At 67.5% G+C, this 739-nt stretch overlaps 1 protein-coding gene across 1 annotated transcript in view; it reads left to right on the top strand.

Moving 5' to 3' along the window:
- Positions 1-168: 168 nt before the first annotated feature.
- Positions 169-739, top strand: part of LOC104082103 (fibrous sheath CABYR-binding protein-like) — a gene marked incomplete at both ends in the record, with an annotated part of 3209 nt that continues 2638 nt past the window's right edge. The window contains one exon of the mRNA XM_009585083.1: positions 169-601. Within this exon, the coding sequence (XP_009583378.1) occupies positions 169-601 (433 nt within the window). The remainder of the gene's footprint in view (positions 602-739) is intronic.

The raw sequence follows: 739 nt of genomic DNA, 5'->3' as shown, positions 1-739 counted from the left end.
TCTCTCCCCAGAACCCCCCAGCCCCGTGCCACCGGAGCCAGGGAGCCCGGGGGGAGAGGGTCCTGCCTGGCCGGGGGGAGCCGGGGGTGAGAGGAGCCAAGGGAAGGAGCATCCTCTGCCCGGAGCTGCGGCGGAATCCCATGACGCCAGCGCCGAGCCCACCCGCAGCCTGCAATACCCAGCGCAGCTGGTCAGCGAGGCGCTGGAGGATGCCCTCAAGGAAATGAAAGACGATGCTCAGCCCAAAGAAGAGCCCACGCTCAGCGCTGCGTGGGACCCCCGGGACGCCTGTACCCCCAGCCCCGTTCTCCCCACAGAGACTCACAGAGGGGCCGGGGAAGGGCAAGACCCCTCTGAGGGTGCCGGGGATGGCGAAGCCCCCGAAGCAGAGGAGAGGGCTGGGGAAGCCGTGCTCCAGGGGCTGGGTGCGGAGAGCAGCGCCCTGCGGGACGAAGCCACGTCCCCGCCGGCACTGCAACCCTGCGGCATGGCTGCTTGCCCTTCCCTAAGTGCCATGGCGAGCCGGGAAGAGATGGGAGCATGGGAGGAGGAGATGCCCATTGTGCTGAGCTCAAGGGAACCAGAAGTGGTGGCCCAGGAAGTCCCTAAGTGCCATGGCGAGCCGGGAAGAGATGGGAGCATGGGAGGAGGAGATGCCCATTGTGCTGAGCTCAAGGGAACCAGAAGTGGTGGCCCAGGAAGAGGACACGAGTGGCCCTGGCCAGACGGATCCGGGAAG

This window comes from Fulmarus glacialis, unplaced genomic scaffold (genome assembly GCF_000690835.1).
Source record: "Fulmarus glacialis isolate BGI_N327 unplaced genomic scaffold, ASM69083v1 scaffold18459, whole genome shotgun sequence".
Taxonomy (NCBI): Eukaryota; Metazoa; Chordata; class Aves; order Procellariiformes; family Procellariidae; genus Fulmarus; species Fulmarus glacialis.
Note: the sequence above shows the minus strand (reverse complement) of the source record. Positions and strands in the feature narration are given on the sequence as shown.